This window comes from Amblyraja radiata, chromosome 18 (assembly GCF_010909765.2).
Source record: "Amblyraja radiata isolate CabotCenter1 chromosome 18, sAmbRad1.1.pri, whole genome shotgun sequence".
In the NCBI taxonomy this organism is placed as follows: domain Eukaryota; kingdom Metazoa; phylum Chordata; class Chondrichthyes; order Rajiformes; family Rajidae; genus Amblyraja; species Amblyraja radiata.
Window position 1 is genome coordinate 6,933,684 of NC_045973.1, and position 20,707 is coordinate 6,954,390.

The window sequence follows — 20,707 nt, forward strand, 5'->3', positions numbered from 1 at the left end:
AACCTTCACGTGGTCCGCCCTGTTTCGACTAATGCAATCAACTCGACGTGCACAAACGGAAGATCAAATAGAACAAGTTGTCCAACAACTTTAGGCTGTGCAAGACCTCAAGACCTCATTATCTTGTACACTTCTATAAGATCACCCCTCATCCTCCTGTGCTCCAAGGTATAAAGTTCTTGGGACAGTTAATTCAAGTGACAACTCGGCATTCCTGGTTTCCAACAAGCTTCAGGCCAGCTCGTGGTCTTCTAGTCCGATTGTATTTGAAAGGCTTTTACATTCTAACACAATGACTACAAAGTTAACCACATCACGTTGGTTGTGCCCCTTTTTTTGTCGACTGGACTTCTTGATTAGTGCGGGTGTCATGGATTATGGGGCGAAGGCAGGGGAATGTGGTTAGGAGGGAGAGATAGATCAGCCATGATTGAATGGCGGAGTAGATTTGATGGGCCGAACGGCCTAATTCTGCTCCTATCACTTATTAATTCACATGCTCTCCGAATGGAAGTACTTTTCCCTCAATCAATAAAACTGGAATCACTGATGTAGAAACATTCTTGTGATCCGTTCTCCCCCGCCTGTACTGTACATGCAATTAATTATTTTATTCACTCATCTATTGACTCCATCTACACCTCACGCTGCTCCGGCAAGGCCAGCAGCAGCATCAAGGAAGAGTCGCACCCTGGCCTCTCCCTCCTCTAGATATGTGAAAAGAAAGAGATTAGTTAAAACAAATGTAGGTCCCTTGCAGTCAGAAACGGGTGAGTTGATCATGGGGAACAAGGATATGGCGGACCAATTGAATAACTACTTTGGTTCCGTCTTCACTAAGGAAGACATAAATAATCTGCCGGAAATAGCAGGGGACCGCGGGTCAAAGGAGTTGGAGGAATTGAGTGAAATCCAGGTTAGCCGGGAAGTGGTGTTGGGTAAATTAAATGGATTAAAGGCCGATAAATCTCCAGGGCCAGATAGGCTGCATCCCAGAGTACTTAAGGAAGTAGCTCCAGAAATAGTGGATGCATTAGTAATAATCTTTCAAAACTCTTTAGATTCTGGAGTAGTTCCTGAGGATGGCGGGTAGCAAACGTAACCCCACTTTTTAAGAAAGGAGGGAGAGAGAAAACGGGGAATTACAGACCAGTTAGTCTAACATCGGTAGTGGGGAAACTGCTAGAGTCAGTTATTAAAGATGGGATAGCAGCACATTTGGAAAGTGGGGAAATCATTGGACAAAGTCAGCATGGATTTACAAAAGGTAAATCATGTCTGACGAATCTTATAGAATTTTTCGAGGATGTAACTAGTAGCGTGGATAGGGGAGAACCAGTGGATGTGGTGTATCTGGACTTCCAGAAGGCTTTCGACAAGGTCCCACATAAGAGATTAGTTTACAAACTTAAAGCACACGGCATTGGGGGTTCAGTATTGATGTGGATAGAGAACTGGCTGGCAAACAGGAAGCAAAGAGTAGGAGTAAACGGGTCCTTTTCACAATGGCAGGCAGTGACTAGTGGGGTACCGCAAGGCTCAGTGCTGGGACCCCAGCTATTTACAATATATATTAATGATCTGGATGAGGGAATTGAAGGCAATATCTCCAAGTTTGCGGATGACACTAAGCTGGGGGGCAGTGTTAGCTGTGAGGAGGATGCTAGGAGACTGCAAGGTGACTTGGATAGGCTGGGTGAGTGGGCAAATGTTTGGCAGATGCAGTATAATGTGGATAAATGTGAGGTTATCCATTTTGGTGGCAAAAACAGGAAAGCAGACTATTATCTAAATGGTGGCCGACTAGGAAAAGGGGAGATGCAGCGAGACCTGGGTGTCATGGTACACCAGTCATTGAAAGTGGGCATGCAGGTGCAGCAGACAGTGAAGAAAGCGAATGGTATGTTAGCTTTCATAGCAAAAGGATTTGAGTATAGGAGCAGGGAGGTTCTACTGCAGTTGTACAGGGTCTTGGTGAGACCACACCTGGAGTATTGCGTACAGTTTTGGTCTCCAAATCTGAGGAAGGACATTATTGCCATAGAGGGAGTGCAGAGAAGGTTCACCAGACTGATTCCTGGGATGTCAGGACTGTCTTATGAAGAAAGACTGGATAGACTTGGTTTATACTCTCTAGAATTTAGGAGATTGAGAGGGGATCTTATAGAAACTTACAAAATTCTTAAGGGGTTGGACAGGCTAGATGCAGGAAGATTGCTCCCGATGTTGGGGAAGTCCAGGACAAGGGGTCACAGCTTAAGGATAAGGGGGAAATCCTTTAAAACCGAGATGAGAAGAACTTTTTTCACACAGAGAGTGGTGAATCTCTGGAACTCCCTGCCACAGAGGGTAGTCGAGGCCAGTTCATTGGCTATATTTAAGAGGGAGTTAGATGTGGCCCTTGTGGCTAAGGGGATCAGAGGGTATGGAGAGAAAGCAGGTACGGGATACTGAGTTGGATGATCAGCCATGATCATATTGAATGGCGGTGCAGGCTCGAAGGGCCGAATGGCCTACTCCTGCACCTAATTTCTATGTTTCTATGTTTCTATGTTTCCCCTCTCCTATCAGGTAAAAGGTACAGAAGTGTGAAAACAAACACACACCTCCAGATTCAGGGACAGTTTCTTCCCAGCTGTTATCAGGCAACTGAACCATCCTATTAACAACTAGAGAGCAGCCCTGAACTACTATCTACCTCATTGGTGACCCTCGGACTATCCTTGATCGGACTTTGCTGGCTATAACTTGCACTAAACGTTATTCCCTTTATCATGTATCTGTACACTGTAAATGGTTCCATTGGAATCATGAGGAGGAATTTCTTTAGTCATGGATGGTGAATCTGTGGAATTCATTGCCACAGAAGGCTGTGGAGGCCAAGTCAGTGGGTATATTTAAGGCAGAGATAGACAAATTCTTGATTAGTACGGGTGTCAAGGGTTTATGGGGAGAAGGCAGGAGAATGGGGTTAAGAGAGAGAGATAGATCGGCCACCATTGAATGGCAGAGTAGACTTGATGGGCCGAATGGCCTAATTCTGTTTCGAACACTTATGAACATATGAAGCGCCACTGTGAAGTACACACATTTTTGGTGTTTAACAACGAAGGTGCATATCAGCAGAAACTGGAAAATATGACAAGGATTTTAAACGCAAAAGCTTTTAAACTCGCATCAATCTTAACGTTTGAAGCTAGCAGTCATCGGGATGTGGCTGTGTGCCATGGAATTGAAAAGAGTGTTCTTGTAGGATTAACTGTATTTAGTTTAGTTTAGTTTAGAGATACAGCGCGGAAACAGGCCCTTCGGCCCACCGTGTCCGTTCAGACCAGCTATCTCCGCACATTAACACCATCCTACACCCACTAGGGACAATTTTTACATTTACCAAGCCAATTAACCTACAAACCTGTACGTCTTTGGAGTGTGGGAGGAAACCGAAGATCTCGGACAAAACCCACGCAGGTCACGGGGAGAACATACAAACTCCGTACAGACAGCACCCCTAGTCGGGATCGAACCCGGGTCTCCGGCGCTGCATTGGCTGTAAGGCAGCAACTCTACCGCTGCGCCACCGTGACCGCCAGGATCTCCGCTCCTATCACATATGAACATGAACATATCTCTTTCATTGAAGATTTGATATGGTGTTTGTGTAAGTGAATAGCATGGGTTATGATCAAGGCCACACAGAGGGCGAGGGCTTCAGGAACTTGCATCAGGTGAACTGCAACACAAATTAATGAAGTTAAAAAATTTTAGCCCAACGGCTGGCAATTCAATATTATCAGCGCCAAAACACAACGCAACCACAAATTCTATCACGTTTTTTGCAATGTACCGTGACAAATCGAGCGTGATAGTATGTGTAATAATGGCAAAGAGTCACAAATTTCAGTTTGCAAATCTTAATCTTAAAAATCTTTTGCAGAGGTTTGCAAACATCTACAAAAGATATTTAAGATTAAGATTTGCAAACTGAAATTTGTGACTCTTAGCCATTATTACATTATTTGCACCTCTGCAAATCTTAAAGGCATTGGACAGGGCTCCATGTAACAAATCACACAATGTATCAAGTACTTGCGAAGTGATTTCTCACTATTCTCTCCGAATTATGGGAACGATAGGCGACTTTACGCTAATGATCTTTTGGTGAAACTTTCAATTCTGACGAGCGTGCGTAATGAACATCACCAGAATGAGGATCAAATTTGCTCACGTTTCCTATTCATTAATTTCGAAAAGCAAAGGGCACAAAAGCTGGCATGGCCATTAACAGCTGACTTATCTGATATTGCCCGTTAAATTCGCCATCAACAGCATTGAAAGTTCCAGTTCCAAAGCATAATCGAGTAGTGTGAATTATGGATGAGTTCTTAAGTTTCCATAAGGAAGCAAAATTTGAAATTGAAAAGACATTATACACGACAAGTCTCTTTTTTCATCCAGTATTTCATTTCAGGTCTTAGCCTTAATAAAATTAAGTCTCTGTGGCGACTGCTTCTGTTGTCAATGAAAACTAGGCAGCAGTAATTTCTACCAAAAAAAGTGCACAAAGTGCTGGAGTAACTCAGCGGGTCAGGTGGTATCGCTGGAGAACGTGGACAGGTGACGTTTGGGGTCGGGTCACTTCTTCAGACTGATAGGCGACGTTTCAAGTCAGAAGAATGGTCGGAAGAAGGGTGCCGACCCGTAACGTCCTTGTCCTCCAGAGATGCTGCCTCACCCGCTGAGTTACTCCAGCACTTGGTGTCCTTCTGTGCATCAACCAGCATCTGAAGTTCTTTGCTTCAACACCAATATATTGTACGTACATGGATGCAATGGCTTTGGATGGATCAGGTGGACATACCAATTTCGAATGAGATACTGGATCGCGACAAAGCAGCACAACTACCACATAACAGCCATGATAGCATGAGGGGAATCCCTGGCAAAGAGCCTGCACCCCAAAGATGCAGGCGCATGAGTTCTGCCAGCAGCATCAGTGGGCGAAACCCTCACTGACGGACGCAAGCACACTCATTGATATGTGTCAAGGGGGGGATATAGATGGAACATTGCATGAGCCTTTACAAGCAAGGCAGCGAGATGTGAGCAGCAAATATTGATTGAACTACCAACCGTGTTTTGATTAGGGCCCATTAGGTAGAAGCAAGAGTCCTCATGCTTGTCGCTTCTCATGCATGAGGAGAGATTAGGAGGCACCATCGCTGAGGGTAGGGGCGAAGAGACCAGCCACCAATGACAGACGAGGCAGAGAGAGAGAGAAAAAGAGCAGAAGATAGATTTAGATTCCCTATTAGTAAGCAGCAACAGGATTGATCAGTCTGTTGATCATGGAAAGATGTTTATTATAGTTCCAGTCAGATTGTCCAGGCAAAAAAAACAAACAATTAGACTGCAAAAGCAGAACCAAGACACAGCAAAAATAGCACCAGAAAGCACTAATGGGAATTTCACCAATTTTTTATCACAATACAGTGAGTCAGAATAGTATGTAAACAATGATTCATTTCAATATGTACAAACTCGACATTTAAATCCATGCAAGTTATGAGCCGTATTAAAAGTAATTACAGAACTTGTTACAAAAATATATACCCTTACAGAGAGATCACTTCAATGGAGATTTAAGAACAAAAGAAATCAAAAGTTCAGAGTTCTATTTTTGGTCATTATGTATTATTTTTTAAATAATAGATAATAATCCCCTTCATTTGGTCTCAAGAGGGAGGGATGTTGGTGGATGCAACTGTTCTTGTTTTGTTTTTTTAACTATAAAACGTCACAGGTCTCTCGGGAAAGCAGCACAGTGTTGTACAAATCTTAAACAGGGTGGGAAGTTATTCCTGTTTGGATGCATCATCTTCAAGGCCTAACGTCCCAGAGAATAGGCCTGGAGGCCCAGTGAGCAGAATAGGAGAGCAAAATTAATGTATATGTACCTGAGCACAGGAAGATGAGGAGCGATCTTATAGAGGCGTATAAAATCATGAGAGGAATAGATCGGGCAGATGCACAGAGTCTCTTGCCCAGAGTAGGCGAAGCGAGGACCAGAGGACATAGGTTTAAGGTGAAAGGGAGAAGATTTACTAGGAATCTGAGGGATAGCTTTTTCATACAAAGGGTGGTAGGGGTCTGGAACGAACTGCCAGAGGAGGTAGTTGAGGTTGAGACTATCCCAATGTTTGAGAAACAGACAGGTACATGGATAGGACAGGTTTGTGAGGGATAGGGGTCAAACGCGGGCAGGTGGGACTAGTGTAGCCTGGACATGTTGGCTGGTGTGGGCAAGTTGGGCCGAGGGGCCTGTTTCCATGTTGTATCACTCTATGACTGTGACCCTATTCTGCAAATTTTCCATTGGTAACAAGGATTGCTCTGTTCATGGCTAAATGTTCACAACTAAAAGAAAATAAAGTCTGAAGTCTTTAAAATGCTATAAATAAACATGATAACTTAAATTAATAAATATTAATAACACTTCTATTCGAGATTTGGCCACAGGGTGTGAAGTTAAATTGTGGTTGTCGTTCCCGTTGAACTGTGACAATTGGGATAATAGTTATATATGCTCATCAGACATTTGAACAATTGAGAACTTCATAGGGGTAAGTAACTAATCACGTACATACTCCAGCCCATTCCTCATCGAAATGGTGAATGCGCAGAATTAGTAGCAGCTGTTAAGGACCAAAAGCTGCACATTTGTGAAAGAAGGAAAAACAAAAAATCCTAGATTTTAACGTAATAAAAAAAATAAGAGAAAGAAAAAAAATGACTCATGGTGTGAAGAAAGTAACGTTTTCATAGGGCAACCCACCATATTCTGGCACATAACCATTTCCACGTTTGAGAAATAGGCTGACTCTCCGACCACCATTTTTAATCAGCTCTATAGCGCGAGAATGCTTCATATTCTTGGTCGTTTCTCCATTGATCTCCAGGATTTCATCTCCGACCTAGAAGGTGAGATAACCATGAATAGGAGTTAGTGTATTTGTACCACGCTGCCTCGGCAAGGCCAGCAGCATCATCAAGTTTGAGTCGCACCCCCACATACTTTTTCCTCAATCAATAAAAACTAAATTCACTGATGTAGAAACATTCTTGTGATCCATTCTCTTCCCCTTGTACAGTCCCAATTTTCATGAACTGCATCACTCTTTATTTGTGCTTCTATTCATTATTTTATTCACTCATCTATCGACTCCATCTACACCTCACGCTGCCTCGGCAAGGCCAGCAGCATCAAGGACGAGTCACACCCTGGCCACTCCCTCCTCTCCCCTCTCCCATCAGGCAAACGGTACCGAAGTGTGCTAAAACGCACACCTCCAGATTCAGGGATAGTTTCTTCCCAGCTGTTATCAGTCATCCTACCACAACCAGAGAGCATTGCTGAACTATTGTCCACCGTTTTGATGACCCTCGGACAATCCTTGATCGGACTTTGCTGGCTTTACCTTGCACTGAACGTTATTCACTTTGTATCTATGCACTGTAAAGAACGGAGATGAGGAAACACTCTTTCTCACAGAGAGTTGTGAGTCTGTGGAATTCTCTGCCTCAGAGGGCAGTGGAGGCCAGTTCGCTGGATACTTTCAAGAGAGAGCTAGATAGGGCTCTTAAAGATAGCGGAGTCAGGGGATATGGGGAGAAGGCAGGAACGGGGTACTGATTGTGGATGATCAGCCATGAGCCACATTGAATGGCGGTGCTGGCTCGAAGGGCCAAATGGCCTACTCCTGCACCTATTGTCTATTGTCTATTGTAAATGGATCGACTGTAATCATGTATTGTCTTTCTGCTGACTGGTTAGCACGCAACAAAGGCTTTTCACTGTACCTCGGTACACATGCCAATAAACTAAACTGAACTGATCTGAAGGAACTGCAGATGCTGGTTTACGCCGAAAAGATAGACACAAAATGGTGGAATAATTCATCCATTCCTGTGCTGTAGTGTAATGAAAAAATCAAATTAAAAATCAAAAGGAAAGCAAAACCATCCAGAGAACATCTAGATGTCCATGTTGGCAAATGTTTGTTAAATGCCTGGCACTTAAGTAATAATAGGTAGACACAAAATGCTGCAGTAAAGGGGCTGTCCCACTGTGGCAACCTAATTGGCGAGTTTAGAAGAGTTTGAAAAAATGACGTTGAAGACCTCCTTCGACTATGTTGAAGACCAGCTACGACTAGCTACGACTAACTTCGGGAAAATTGGACACCGAATAGTGGAGAGTGAAGACGACTTCCTTTGATCTCCTTCGACCTCCCTTCGACTATGTTGAAGACTATCTACCACTACCTTCGACTACCCTCGATTACCTACGACTAACATGCCGACCCACTACGACCTACTTCGACTAAACACACGATTTAAAAAAAATATCGATTTTTTCTTCCATGGCGACCTTTTTTTACTCGCGGGCATTTTTCAGCATGTTGAAAAATACGCCGGGGACCTAGCTGAGGCCTCGAGTACGGGGGGACTACTCTCGAGCATGAAGGAGAGTTACAAAGACCTCCTAGGACCTCGTGTCGACCATGCTGCGGGTATGAGTCGAGGGCAAACTCGCGGATTAGGTCCCCGCAGTGGGACAGCCCCTTAACTCAGAGGAGCAGGCAATGGGTGATGTTTCGGGTCGAGAACCATCTTCATGTATAGTCTTTCAGCTGACTGGATAGCACACAGCAAAACGCTTTTCACTGCACCTCGGTACGTGTGACAATATTAACATAAGCTAAACTAAAAAATATAAATCAACCACGCAAAAGACAGATTCAAAAATAACTCAAAACGACGTCCCGATCATCATTAGGCATTATGCATGCACCAATAATCAGCATGAAATGAAAATGATAGTGTGTGTGAGACTATTTCTGGTGGGGTGGAAAAGGTCACCTCTAGTTTCAACATGAGGAAAGGCAGAGGTTGTTTTTCCTAAATATTTTCGCTTGTAAACTTCATTTTAACCTGGCAGATAATTAGACTGCCCAGATACACACTTGCAGTCATCTTATTTGACCAGTGCACCGACATTTTCTCCTTGGAACAGAAATATCAGAAAGCAATTGTGGATGATCAGCCATGATCACATTGAATGGCGCTGCTGGCTCGAAGGGCCGAATGGCCTACTCCTGCAGCAATTGTCTATTGTCTAATAAGCATCTAAGTTTTGCTTAAAACCATGCAGTATAACTATGATTCAGTCTTCTTAAGTCATTGAATTTCTCTAATATTTTGAACTCGTCATGCAAGTCATATCATTTTTCTGCAATGTTAAATGTCTCAGAGAGTTGTGAGTCTGTGGAATTCTCTGCCTGTGGAGGCCGGTTCTCTGGACACTTTCAAGAGAGAGTTAGATAGGGCTCTTAAAGATAGCGGAGTCAGCGGATGTGGGGAGAAGGCAGGAACGGGGTACTGATTGGGGATGATCAGCCATGATCATCGAAGGGCCAAATGGCCTAATCCTGCACCTATTGTCTATTGAGAGACCATAAAAACAAGGGAACGTAGACCATCATCCTCGACTTCGAGGGACGGTCACAGCGAGTGAATCAGCGCACGCGCTCACCTTCATATTCCCGTTCCTGATGGCCGCGCCATCCTCCGCCAACCGCAGCACGTACAGGTCCATGTTGTACTCCCGCCCGCCACGGAGACTGAAGCCAAAGCCCTTCGGTCCTTTGTCCAGCTCCACCGTGAGCAGCTCAGGCTCCTGAAAGATACAAGTCACTTCGATCAACAATTGCAGCAGAAGGAAAGGGGAGAGAGGTGCTGCTGCGTTCCGAGATCGTGAAAACACGCACAATAACACGACAGCTTACAAAATTACAAGCATGGCGTAGACAGGGTAGACAGTCAGAACCCTTTCTCCCCTCCCAGGGTGGAAAGATCAAACACTAGAGGGCGTAACTTTAAGGTGAGAGGGGCAAAGTTTAAAGGAGATGTGCGGGGCAAGTTTTTTTTACACAGAGGGCAGTGAGTGCCTGGAACGTGCTGCTGGGGGTGGTGGTGGAGGCAGATACGACAGCGCTGTTTCAGAGATGCTAAATAGGCAGATGGATATGCAGGGGATGGAGGAATATGGATCACGTGCAGACAGAGGTTAGTACCTGGCATCATGTACAACACAGACATTGTGAGCCGAAGGGCCTGGTCCTGTGCTGTACTGTTTTATGTGCAGGAAAGAACTGTAGATGCTGATTTAAATTGCTTCCAAGCCCTTAAGATTGTTAAGCGCTTGGACATGCCAGAGGCAGGAAACATGTTCCCAATGTTGGGGGAGTCCAGAACCAGGGGCCACACAGTTTAAGAATAAGGAGTAAGCCATTTAGAACGGAGACGAGGAAACACTTTTTCTCACAGAGAGTGGTGAGTCTGTGGAATTCTCTGCCTCAGAGGGCGGTTGGGGCGGGTTCTCTGGATGCTTTCAAGAGAGAGCTAGATAGGGCTCTTAAAAATAGCGGAGTCAGGGGATATGGGGAGAAGGCAGGAACGGGGTACTGATTGTGGTTTCTAATAATGAATCTATGTTTCAGTAAGTAGTGAGTAGCTGAAAACTGCCACCTACCCCCTGAAGACCTTTCGCGTACCACTAGGGGTACTCATACCCCACTTTGGGAAACACTGTTCTAAAAGATCGGCACCGCAGACACAAACCCATTCGATGACATGCCAAATTGGTTAAAAAATATGAAAAATCTACCCAGGCAGTATTTAGAGTGATACAGCGTGGAAACAGGCCCTTCGTCCCAACCAGCCCACGCTGACCAAGATGTCCCATCTGCATGAGCCCCACCTGCCTGGGTTTGGCCCATTTCCCTCTAAACCTGTCCTGTCCATATACCTGTCCAAATGTCTTTCAACTATTTTTCATGGTACCTGCCTCAACTACAAAACGTGAGTGGATCTGCTGAGACTAATTACCTTGGAAATCCTGCCCTCATCGTCATCATAGAAGGGAGCCTTACACAGCACAATGTTGTCACGTGGAAAGGTGTGGGCTCCCCTGATCTGCGCACCTGCGCCACAGGGGCGCTACAGCATGGGTTTACGAAAAGGAAATCATGCACGACTAATCTTCCGGAATGTTTTGAGGATGAATGGACAAGGGAGAGCCAGTGGATGTGGTGTACCTGGACTTTCAGAAAGCCTTTGATAAGGTCCCACACAGGAGATTAGTGGGCAAAATTAGAGCACATGGTTTTGGGAGTAGGGTATTGACATGGATAGAAAATTGGGTGGCAGTCAGGAAGCAAAGAGCAGGGATTAACGGGTCTCTTTCAGAATGGCAGGCAGTGACTAGTGGGGTACCGCAAGGCTCGGTGCTGGGACCGCAGCTATTTACAATATTAATGATTTAGATGAAGGAATTAAGAGTAACATTAGCAAATTTGCAGATGACATAAAGCTGGGTGGCAGTGTGAACTGTGGAGAGGATTCTATGAGGATGCAGGGTGACTTGGACAGGTTTGGTGAGTGGGCAGATGCAGGATCATGTGGATAAATATGAGGTTATCCACTTTGGTGGCAAGAACAGGAAGGCAGATTATTACCTGAATGGTCTGAATGGTGTCAGGTTATGAAAAGGGGAAGTACAACGAGACCTGGGTGTCCTTTTACATCAGTCAGTGAAAGTAAGCATGCAGGTACAGTAGGCAGTGAAGAAAGCTAATGGCATGTTGGCCTTTATAACGAGAGGAGTTGAGTATAGGAGCAAAAAGGTCGTTGAGTATAGGAGCAAAAAGGTCCTTCTGTAGTTGTACAGGGCCCTGGTGAAACCACACCTGGAGTATTGTGTGCAGTTTTGGTCTCCTAATTTGAGGAAGGACATTCTTGCTATTGAGGGAGCGCTGCGTAGGTTCACAAGGTTAATTTCCGGGATGGAGGGACTCATATGATGAAAGAATAGAGCGGCTGGGCATTTAGAGGGGATCTTATAGAAACATGCAAAATTATTAAAGGATTGGACATGCTAGATGCAGGAAACATGTTTCCGATGTTGGGGGAGTCCAGAACCAGGGGCCACAGTTGAAGAATAAGGGGTAGGCCATTTAGAACAGAGATGAGGAAAAACTTTTTCACACAGAGAGTGTGAATTTGTGGAATTCTCTGCCTCAGAAGGCGGTGGAGGCCGATTCACCGGATGCATTTAAAAGAGAGTTAGATTGAGCTCTTCGGGAAAGCAGAATCAAGGGGTATGGGGAGAAGGCAGGAATGGGGTACTGATTGTGGATACTCAGCCATGATCACATTGAATGGCGGTGCTGGCTCGAAGGGCCGAATGGCCTCCTCCTGTACCTATTATCTATGTATCTTTGTTTCAATCCATCAAAATGAATTAATTAAAATATATATTTGTCTAGTTCACTGCAGTTTTAATTTCTTGGCCTTCATCCAAAACATTAGCTGACTAGGCACGGCTTTCCTCTGTCTACAGATTAGTTAAGTCCATGCTTTAGTTGCCACTAGAGACTTACACTAAGCAGATCGAACACGGGTTCACGGAACACAAATCTCATTGATTGCCTCAAATTATCACGTCAGCAGGTTCAAACCATGTGGGGTGGGGGATCTAGCCATGGGGAAAACGGAGGAGGCTGAGTTACTCCAGCTTTTTGTGTCTATTTTTTTCGATATCTGTACGTTCTCCCTATGACCTGCGTGGGTTTTCTCCAGGTACTCCGGTTTCCTCCCACACTCCAAGGACATGCAGATTTGCAGGTTAATTGGCGTGGTATCATTGTAAATTGTCCCTAGTGTGTGTAGGATAGTGCTTGTGTATGGAGATGGCTGGTCAGCGCGGACTCGGTGGGCCGAAGGGCCTGTTTCCATGCTGTATCTCTAAAGTCTAAACTTCAGCCTCAATTACCCAAACACTGACAAATGCAATTGCACATGGGTCCAATAACTAACAGGCACGCCAATGCGTAGGAAGGAACTGCAGATGCTGGTTTAAACCAAAGATAGACACAAAAAGCTGGAGTAAATCAGCGGGACGGGCAGCATCTCTGGAGAGAAGGAGTGGGTGACGTTTCAGGTGCCAATGCCTCGTATTGAGTGCATTTTACCTCTACCCTGCACCAGCGGTATTGCTGCCTTACAGCGCCAGAGACCCGGGTTCGATCCTGACTACGGGTTCTGCCTGTACGGAGTTTGTACACTCTCCCCGTGACCTGCGTGGGTTTTCCCCGAGATCGCCAGTTTCCTCCCACACTCCAAAGACCTACAGGTTTGCAGGTTAAAAGGCTGTGTCAAAATGTAAATTGTCCCTAGTGTGTGTGTAGGATAGTGTTAGTGTGCGGGGATCGCTGGTCGGCGCGGACTTGGTGAGCCGAAGGGCCTGTATCCACGCTGTGTCTCTAAATTAAAACCCCCAAAAAAACATTTTGCACAGCTGCCGAGATGTAAGTTTCAAGCTAAAAGTTCGGCATTTCCTTTCAGGGACGGAAAAAACTCACCAGAGAGCAAATGATCACAATCCAATTTACTACCTGCTTGCTGGATAAATTTGTGACATTGGCCAATTTGCTTGTTTGCTTATGAAAGAACATCAGAGGCAACAATAAAACCTCTTTGGAGCTTTCCAAATGAGTGAAAATACCCTATTCAAACTCACTTACTGCTATCAGCAAGTACTAGGTTTTGTACCACGACACTAAGCACAGTGCTCCAATTTACCAAATTGCCCTGATTTAATGGTTCTGCATTTATTTCAATTAAACCACTTACCTGAGCTGATTTATATTCGTATGATACATCTGGCTTTGGTTTTGCATTATTCCTTCAAACAAAATCAAAAACGAGGACATGCGTGAGGTTTCATTCTTATTGTAAGACATTCAATTACACAGGGCATCTCTGTTATCATTGAAATCAAAGCAAGGACAATAGTCTCACAAAATAATGGAAAATCAAGTGATTCTCAATTAGCACGTTGAACAACTTCACCCTGGTTTGTGTGTAGGAAGGAACTGCAGCCGCTGGTTTATACCATAGATTGGCACAAAATGCTGGAGTAACTCAGCGGGTCAGGTGGCATCTCGGGAGAGAAGGGGAAGGCAGGCGATGTTTCGGATTGGAACACTGCTTCAGACGGCACGGTGGCGCAGCGGTGGAGTTGCTGCCGTACAGCGCCAGAGACCCGTGTTCGATCCTGACTACGGGTGCTGCTGTCTGTAAGGAGTTTGCACGTTCTCCCCGTGACCTGTGTGGGTTTTCTCCGGGTTCTCTGGTTTCCTCCCACACTCCAAACACGTACAGGTTTGACAATTAATTGGCTTCGTTAAAATTGTAAATTGCCCCCAGTGTGTAGGGTGGTGTTAGTGTAAGGGGGTGAAAGCTGGTCGGCGTGGACTCTGGTGGCTGAAGGGCCTATTTCCGTGCTGTATCTCTGAACTCTAAAGGCCCATGACTGAAAACACCCATTTCTGTCTGTGCATCATCAACTTGGTCCTAGCTGAGTTTTTGATCCTCCCACTTCCAAATGATCTGTCTGATTTGCCTCTCTGAATTGCCCCAGGGAATTTGTACAGGGTTAGACGCGCTCCGGAAGCCCAATTGTTGACGTAAGACATTTCCTCACCGTCCTTCCTGTTGTTGCTGCTGCTGCTGCTGCTGCTGCTGTGGAGCGTGAGTGGTGGTGATCGTCGCAATCTTTTCCGCATTTGTTAGCAAGGATGGGTTGGACGATTCTAGCAACAAAGGACATAACATTTAAACACAGTCAGCGCAAGATATTATTTCAGCTGATCGTACATATTCCGAATGTAAAATTATTTTATTGGGCTGCTTGGTGGCACATACCTGCTGCATATTCCTGTGTTTGTCCCACACTGATTATTTTTGGAATTTCATATGTTTTTACTAATAAAGGTTCATGTGCTCATGAGTTCCAGGAGGAGAATCAGGCCATTCAGCCCATCAAGTCTGCCTTGATTCAATCACGGCTGATCTATCTTTCCCTCTCAACCCCATTCTCCTGCCTTCTCCCCGTAACCTCTGACACCTGTACTACTAATCAAAAATCTATCAATCTCTGCCTTAAAAATATCCATTGACTTGGCCTCCACAGCCGTCTGTGGCAATGAATTCCACAGATTCACCACCCTCCGACGAAATAATTTCCTTCTCTTCTCCTTTCTAAAGGAATGTCCTTTTATTCTGAGGTTATAGCCTCTGGTCCTGGACTCTCCCACCAGTGGTAACATCCTCTCCACATCCACTCTGCCCAAGTTGCATAGAGTGACATCTCAATGTTACCCAGCAGGGCTGATATTTGAATTGTTCGGTCACCGTAAGCTCTGGTCCTGAACTATAGATGCAGTGAATCAGAAAGTGTCGGCTTTGCCCCATTCAAAAAGAGCAGTGAAGATGCTGGATTCCAACACAGCAAAAATGTAATTGACTTTAAAGCAGTAGCCTTGGGCATCCTATAAATTTTACAAGGTGTGACAACATACGGCTGAGGACTGAAAATTGCAGGAGTTATAAATCAGTTGCCGGGATCGCTAACCTCTCAAAGATTTTATGCTGGCACAAAGCAAAAACCAAATCATAACAAGAAATTGCAGCACCTCACTCGAGATACAACGCAGAAACAGGTCCTTTGGCCCACCGAGTCCGTACTGACCAATGATCAATGGACAATAGACAATAGGTGCAGGAGTAGGCTATTCGGCCCTTCGAGCCAGCACCGCCATTCAATGTGATCTTGGCTGATCATCACCAATCAGTACCCCGTTCCTGCCTTCTCCCCATATCTCCTGACTCTGCTATCTTTAAGAGCCCTGTCTAGCTCTCTCTTGAAAGTGTCCAGAGAACTGGCCTCCACCACCCTCTAAGGAAGAGAATTCCACAGACTCACAACTCTGTGTGAGAAAAAGTGTTTCCTCGTCTCCCTTCGAAAAGGCTTACCCCTTATTCTTAAACTATGGCCCCTACACACTAACACGACACTACACACATTAGGGACAATTTACAAAGACATGATAAACAGAGTAACGTATAGTGCAAGAGTTTACTCCAGCACTTTGTGTTTTTTTCTTTTGTAAGCCAGCAACTGCAGTTACATGTGTCTACCTTACACACATTTATAAGGTCATAAGTGATAGGAGCAAAATTAGGCCATTCGGCCCATCGTCTACTCCGCCATTCAATCACGGCTGATCCATCTCTCCATCCTAACCCCATTCTCCTGCCTTTTCCCCATAACCCCTGACACTCGAACTAATCAAGAATCTATCTATCTCTGCCTTAAAAATATCCACTGAATTTGCCTCCACAGCCTTCTGTGGCAAAGATTCATCATCACCCTCTGACTATAGAAATTCCTTCTCATCTCAGGTAGACAAAAATGCTGGAGAAACTCAGCAGGTGCAGCAGCATCTATGGAGCGAAGGAAATAGGCAACGTTTCGAGCCAAAAACTTCAGACTGATGTGGGGGGGGGGGGGGGGGGCAGGGGGAAGAAAGGAAAAAGGAAGAGGAGGAGCCCGAGGGCTGAGGGAGAGCTGAGAAGGGGAGGAGACAGCAAGGGCTACCGGAAATTGGAGAATTCAATGTTTATGCCGCTAGGGTGCAGACTGCCCAAGCGGAATATCCTTCCTAATCCTCATTATCTCCTTCCTAAAAGAATGTCCTTTAATTCTGAGGCTGTGACCTCTAGTCCTAGACTCTCCCACTAGCGGAAACATCCTCTCCACACCCACTCGACCCAAGCCGTTCACTATTCGGTAAGTTTCAATGAGGTCCCCCCCCCTCGGTCTTCTAAACTCTTTGCGCAACAAAGAGTATCGTTGTGACTCGTCACGTGACAATGAAGCATTCCGTCCATCCACAGAAATAAACAGAATAGCGTCGCCTCACTCACCGTCACCGGGAATGATGCGGAGAGTGACGGTGTTTCCGGCCTCCTTGATCAGGTTGACGATGTCCGAGTGGGACTTGTTGGTGATGGAGCATCCGTTAACGGCCAGAATGCGGTCTCCGACCTTCAGCTGGCCGCAGCGGTCCGCAGGGCTTCCCTCGATGATCCGACCTATTTTGTGAGGCATGGCTACACATGCATTGCCTGATTTTTTTGTTTGTTTGTTTTTGGTACAAGTTTTAATTGGGAAGATGGCAAAGGTGAAGCATTTTGGAGAAGGAGGACAGGGAGACAGAAGGTTCACGGGTTAATTCACTGTGCCACAAAGCAAAAATTAATGATGGAATGCATCACATCCCACTGTCGATGATCAAAACATTGGCAATCAGCTCTACGCAACACAGCTGAGCATGGAGATCTTCTGCAACATGGCAGCCACTCGCTCACAGGCAGCCAGCCCATTGTCAAACTTTAAAACATTGTTCTTAACCCTGCCCACCGCCAAATAGAGTGTTTGCGAAGGGAATTTGCAAGTTCCATTGATAAAATACAAAATCTTATGCCTTCATTAATAATATAACTCAATTGAATTAATCACACCAGAGAGAGAGTCTGGCAAGCAAGTTCCTTGTGCTGGAGTAACTCAGCGGGTCAGGCAGCATCTGTGGAGGGAATGGACGGGCAACGTTTCAGGTCGGGATCTTCTCTGGAGGACAGGTCCCAACCTGAAACGCAGCCCGTCCTTCCATTCCCCGCACAGATGCGGACCGGCCGGACCAGTTGAGTTACTCCAGCACTTCTGCACTTTACTCAAGATTTCCGGCATCTGTGCAGTCCCCTTTGCCACCAAATTCCAGCAGAAAGCGCCGGACCCGACTGCAGGAGCCATCAACTCCGTGAAAATCTCCTTCTTCAGAAAGCTGATCATCCCAGATTTCAAAATCAATCAGGAATGTATGATGATGTATGCAAGTGAACATGGGATGTTTTAAACCGTGAATAGTGGGAAATAGAATTGTACCAATATGAGTTCTATATCCTGGGATCCTTCATTTAGTTAAATAGCCATTAACTGATTTTCTTGTGCACAAGAAAACGAAGGGGGACCTCATTGAAAAGAATGGATACTTTTAGCTTATAGATACAGCGCGGAAACAGACCCTTTGGCCCACCGAGCCCGCGCTGTCCAGCAATCCCCTACACACGCTAGGGACAATTTACATTTATACCAAGCCAATTAACCTACAAAACCTGTACGTCTTTGGAGTGTGGGTGGAAACAGTCCCCGGGGGAAAAAAGCCACGCCAGTCACGGGGAGAACATCCAAACTCCTTACAGTCAGCATCCGTGGTCAGGATCGCACCCGGGGCTCTGGTGCTGTGAGGCAGGGACTCTACTGCTGCGCCACCGCGCTGCCCTATGCTTTCATTGAAGGCCCCTTGAACGTTGCAATGTGAATTGAACACTGTATGTTCAGACAGCCCTGTATTTGTTCAGACTAAACACAAGGGGGAACCACGCACTAACGTCAAAACACAGGCGTCTGGCGGATAACCTCGGAAGGTCAAAGGTTCAAAGAGCTTCAGATTAATTTATTCTCCTTGGCTATTAACGGTCGAACAAACACCTGAACGTGAATCAACACTCAGGTCATAGTTTCAGGAGGTGAATTTTTTTTTCTGTTTATGTTATATTATTTATTATGATGTATATATATATATTATATATTCTGTTGTGCTGCAGCAAGTAAGAATTTCATTGTTCTATCTGGGACATGTGACAATAAAACACTCTTGACCTTGCTGTAACAACTCTACCAACATCGTACAGACAGCGCCCGTTGTCAGGATCGAACCCGGGTCTCTGCCGCTGTAAGGCAGCAACTCTACCTCTGCGCCACAGTGCCGCCCATTCTGATAAAGTGGCTTGAAGCATTAAATCTGTCCCTCTTTCCACAGATTACCTGACCTTCTGAGTGTTTGCAGCATTTTCTATTTCTCTCTGATCAAACAATGTCCTCCCATCCTGAACATAAATGGTTCTGTAGGGAACCTGCACCAGAAAAATGTCGTGGGCCGAGACTGAAGGAACTGCAGATGCTGGTTTACAAATAAGGCGCTGGAATAACTCAACGGGTCAGGCAGCATCTCTGGAGAACATGGATAGGTGACGTGGCTTAGGATAGGGAATCTTCTTAGACAATACACAATAGCTGCAGGAGTAGGCCATTCGGCCCTTTGAGCCAGCACCGCCATTCACTGTGATATCATGGCTGAACCACAATCAGTACCCCGTTCCTGCCTTCTCCCCATATCCCTTGACTCCACTATCTTTAAGAGCTCTATCTTTTTCTCTAACTCTCTATTAAAAGCATCCAGAGAATCAGCCTCCACTGCCTTCTCAGGCAGTGAATTCCACAGATTCACAACTCTCTGGGTGAAAAGGTTTTTCCTCAACTCTGTGCTAAATGGCCTACCCCCTATTCTTAAAATGTGGCCTCTGGTTCTGGACTCCCCCAACATCGGTAACATGTTTCCTGCCTCCAACCTGTCCAATCCCTTAATAATCTTATTTCAATAAGATATCCTCTCATCCTTCTAAATTCCAGTGTATACAAGCCCAGCCGCTCCATTCTTTCTTTACACTGGCCTTTTAGGGTCAGGACCTTTCTTCAGACTCTTCAGTCTGAATATACAATAGACAATAGGTGCAGGAGTAGGCCATTTGGCCCTTCGAGCCAACACCGCCATTCAATGTGATCATAGCTGATCATCCCCAATCAGTACCCCGTTCCTGCCTTCTCCACATATCCCCTGACTCCGCTATTGTAAGAGCCCTATCTAGCTCTCTCTCTGAAGAAGGATCCCGACATGAAACGTCGCCCATCCATGTTCTCCAGAGACGCTGCCTGACCCGCCGGGTTACTCCAGCACTTTGTGCCTTTTTCTGTAAGCCAGCATCTGCAGTTCCTTGTGCGTTTGCACTTTGCGTGTGCGAGTGTGTGCTTGCATGTGTCGCCGTGCGTAAATGTAATACTTTGCCAATGCTCTGTGCTTTCTCGTTGTAGAAAGGCAAGCAGACCTCAAACCCACTCAGAACCAAGGAGTTAGTTCCTGCACTACGGTTTTGACTCTCAGAGAGGGGGAGAATAAACCTGGCGGTCAGCAAGTAAACCGCGTTGATGGATAGGTGACCTCGAACTTAAAAACAAAAAAAAAAGCCAGCTGTGAATCGGCCACATTTAACCAGCAGCAAACAAAGCACACTCATTGTCACCCAACGCATTGCCCGATTAAGTTGCGCCACAAAAATAGCAGAGGCTAAGCAGAAAGCAGATGTTTCATGCAGGATTTAGGGAATGATGTGTCACGATAAACCCACACATAATGTAGATATCCCCAGTTACTCTTCAGATACTATTTATTCTTCAGAAGAGTTAAAATAACATTTAATTCTTCTTCTGCAGTTGTATAGGGTTCTGGTGAGATCACATCTGGAGTATTGTGTACAGTTTTGGTCTCCTAATCCGAGGAAGGACATCCTTGTGATTGAGGCAGTAGGTTCACGAGATTGATCCCCGGGATGGCGGGACTGTCATATGAGGAAAGATTGAAAAGACTAGGCTTGTATTCCCTGGAGTTTAGAAGGATGAGGGGATATCTTATAGAAACATATAAAACTATAAAATGACTGGACAAGCTCGATGCAGGAAAAATGTTCCCAATGTTGGGCGAATCCAGAACCAGGGGTCACAGTCTTAGAATAAAGGGGAGGCCATTTAACCATATAACCATATAACAATTACAGCACGGAAACAGGC

General features: G+C 45.3%; 1 protein-coding gene across 5 annotated transcripts in view; it reads right to left on the minus strand.

Moving 5' to 3' along the window:
* Positions 1-4,993: 4,993 nt before the first annotated feature.
* Positions 4,994-20,707, minus strand: part of magi1 (membrane associated guanylate kinase, WW and PDZ domain containing 1) — a 335,163-nt gene continuing 319,449 nt past the window's right edge. For 3 of the 5 annotated variants that reach the window (XM_033036663.1, XM_033036661.1, XM_033036664.1), the window contains 6 exons: positions 16,891-17,094; positions 14,606-14,714; positions 13,753-13,804; positions 9,593-9,736; positions 6,833-6,971; positions 4,994-5,219 (listed from right to left, as the gene is read on the minus strand). In XM_033036663.1, coding sequence (XP_032892554.1) covers positions 5,029-5,219; positions 6,833-6,971; positions 9,593-9,736; positions 13,753-13,804; positions 14,606-14,714; positions 16,891-17,094 — 839 coding nt within the window. In that variant the 3' untranslated portion in view covers positions 4,994-5,028. Of the gene's footprint in view, positions 5,220-6,279; positions 6,972-9,592; positions 9,737-13,752; positions 13,805-14,605; positions 14,715-16,890; positions 17,095-20,707 lie in introns of those variants that run through there. The other 2 variants (XM_033036662.1, XM_033036665.1) reach the window with 2 other exon arrangements.